Source organism: Balaenoptera acutorostrata, chromosome 12, assembly GCF_949987535.1.
Source record: "Balaenoptera acutorostrata chromosome 12, mBalAcu1.1, whole genome shotgun sequence".
Taxonomy (NCBI): domain Eukaryota; kingdom Metazoa; phylum Chordata; class Mammalia; order Artiodactyla; family Balaenopteridae; genus Balaenoptera; species Balaenoptera acutorostrata.
In genome coordinates this window covers 90,796,508-90,798,986 of record NC_080075.1, presented here as the reverse complement: position 1 = coordinate 90,798,986, position 2,479 = coordinate 90,796,508, and the positions used below count along the sequence as shown (strand labels likewise).

The 2,479-nt window shown below is 62.8% G+C and overlaps 1 protein-coding gene across 1 annotated transcript; it reads left to right on the top strand.

Annotated features, from left to right (window-relative positions):
* Positions 1-268: 268 nt before the first annotated feature.
* On the top strand, positions 269-2,118 carry SOX11 (SRY-box transcription factor 11). Its single transcript, XM_007195683.2, has one exon. The coding sequence runs from the start codon at positions 370-372 to the stop codon at positions 1,723-1,725; it is 1,356 nt and encodes a 451-aa protein (XP_007195745.2). The 5' UTR covers positions 269-369; the 3' UTR covers positions 1,726-2,118.
* Positions 2,119-2,479: the final 361 nt, after the last annotated feature.

Below are 2,479 nucleotides of genomic sequence, written 5' to 3'. Positions count from 1 at the left end.
TGATAACTAGTTGGGAGAGAGCCCTCAACTTTTTGCAGAAGGAGTGCGCGCGCCTGGGAGTGCTCGGGGTCCGGCGCTCGCGGCGGGAGCCACGAGCGGGAGAGAGGGGTCCCGGGCTGCTTCGACCGCCGCCGCCGCCTCTCCCGTCGCGGCCGCAGCTCCCCGCGAGCGGGCGGCCATCGCCGCCGAAGCCGCCGCAGCCGCTGTGTGCAGCCTGGAAGGGGGGGCGGGGGGGAGGGGGGGAGCCGCGGACGCGAGGTGCCGAGGACTTTGCAACTTGCCCGGGAAGGTGGAGGGGCGAGAGGGGGAGGGGGAGCTCCGCACGAGACCGAGCGGCCCGGGTTGGAGCGCCCAGCCCCGCAGCGGATCATGGTGCAGCAGGCCGAGAGCTTGGAAGCGGAGAGCAACCTGCCCCGGGAGGCGCTGGACACGGAGGAGGGCGAATTCATGGCTTGCAGCCCGGTGGCCCTGGACGAGAGCGACCCGGACTGGTGCAAGACGGCGTCGGGCCACATCAAGAGGCCGATGAACGCGTTCATGGTGTGGTCCAAGATCGAGCGCAGGAAGATCATGGAGCAGTCTCCGGACATGCATAACGCCGAGATCTCCAAGAGGCTGGGGAAGCGGTGGAAAATGCTGAAGGACAGCGAGAAGATCCCGTTCATCCGGGAGGCGGAGCGGCTGCGGCTCAAGCACATGGCCGACTACCCCGACTACAAGTACCGGCCCCGGAAAAAGCCCAAAATGGACCCCTCGGCCAAGCCCAGCGCCAGCCAGAGCCCCGAGAAGAGCGCGGCGGGCGGCGGCGGCGGCGCGGGCGGCGCCAAGACCTCCAAGGGCTCGAGCAAGAAATGCGGCAAGCTCAAGGCCCCCACGGCCCCCGCGGCCGGCGGCGCCAAGGCCGGCGCGGGCAAGGCGGCCCAGCCCGGGGACTACGGCGGCGCGGGCGACGACTACGTGCTCGGCAGCCTGCGCGGGAGCGGCGCGGGCGGCGGCGGCGGCGGCGCGGGCAAGACGGTCAAGTGCGTGTTCCTGGACGAAGACGACGAGGACGACGAGGACGACGACGAGCTGCAGCTGCGGATCAAGCAGGAGGCGGACGAGGAGGACGAGGAGCCGCCGCACCCGCAGCTCCTGCAGCCGCCCGGGCAGCAGCCGCCGCAGCTGCTGAGACGCTACAACGTCGCCAAAGTGCCCGCCAGCCCCACGCTGAGCAGCGCGGCCGAGTCCCCCGAGGGCGCGAGCCTCTACGACGAGGTGCGGGCCGGCGCGACCGCGGGCGCCGGGGGCGGCAGCCGCCTCTACTACAGCTTCAAGAACATCACCAAGCAGCACCCGCCGCCGCTGGCGCAGCCCGCGCTGTCGCCCGCGTCCTCGCGCTCCGTCTCCACCTCCTCCTCCTCCTCCTCGTCGTCGTCCTCGTCCAGCAGCAGCAGCGGCAGCAGCAGCAGCAGCAGCGGCGGCGAGGACGCCGACGACCTGATGTTCGACCTGAGCTTGAATTTCTCCCAAAGCGCGCACAGCGCCGGCGAGCAGCAGCTGGGGGGCGGCGCGGCGGCCGGGAACCTGTCCCTGTCTCTGGTGGATAAGGATTTGGATTCGTTCAGCGAGGGCAGCCTGGGCTCCCACTTCGAGTTCCCCGATTACTGCACGCCCGAGCTGAGCGAGATGATCGCGGGGGACTGGCTGGAGGCGAACTTCTCCGACCTGGTGTTCACGTATTGAGAGGGGCGCCCCGCTTCTCGCTCTTTCTCTCGGCGGGTGCAGAGCAGGGCTCCTTGGGAGGAAGTCGTGGTGGTCGTGAGGAGGAGGAGGCGGAGGAGAGGTGGTGGTGTCGATGGTGGTGGCGGTAGGGTGGAGGGGAGAGAAGAAGATGCTGATATTGATATGATGTCGTGACACAAAGAAATTGGAAAAGATGATGAAAATTTTGGTGGAGTTAAAGTGAAATGAGTAGTTTTGAAACATTTTTCCTGTCCTTTTTTTTGTCCCCCCTCCCTTCCTTGATCGTGTCTCAAGGTAGTTGCATACCTAGTCTGGAGTTGTGATTTTTTTCCCCCTCAAACGTGTTTTTGTAATTATTATTATTTTTTTTTTCTGAAATTCGCGATTGCAACAAAGGCGGAGGGGCGGGGCGGGGGAGGGGAGGGAGGACCCGCTCCGGAAGGCGCTGTGTGAAGCTGGTCGGGCTTTGAAGTCTGGAAGACGCCTGCGGAGGACCCTTTGGCAGCGCGACTGTTAACGCTAGGGAGTTGGTTGGAGATTTTTTTTTTTTTTTTTTCCTTAAGAGATCTTAAAGAACTGGTGGGTTTTTTTCTTTTAAACAAACACAAAAACAAAAAGGGACCATGGCAAATTTTTTATTTTATTTTATTTTTTTGGAGGGAGAAAACTGATGTCTTCTATGCATCCGATTCTTAACAAAACTGCAGGGAGCTTGAAAAAATGCAGACTGTACAAACGCTTACAAAAAAAAAAA

Excerpts from the sequence above, each read along its gene's own strand:
- SOX11 (XM_007195683.2), top strand. The coding sequence starts at position 370 with ATGGTGCAGCAGGCCGAGAGCTTGGAAGCGGAGAGCAACCTGCCCCGG.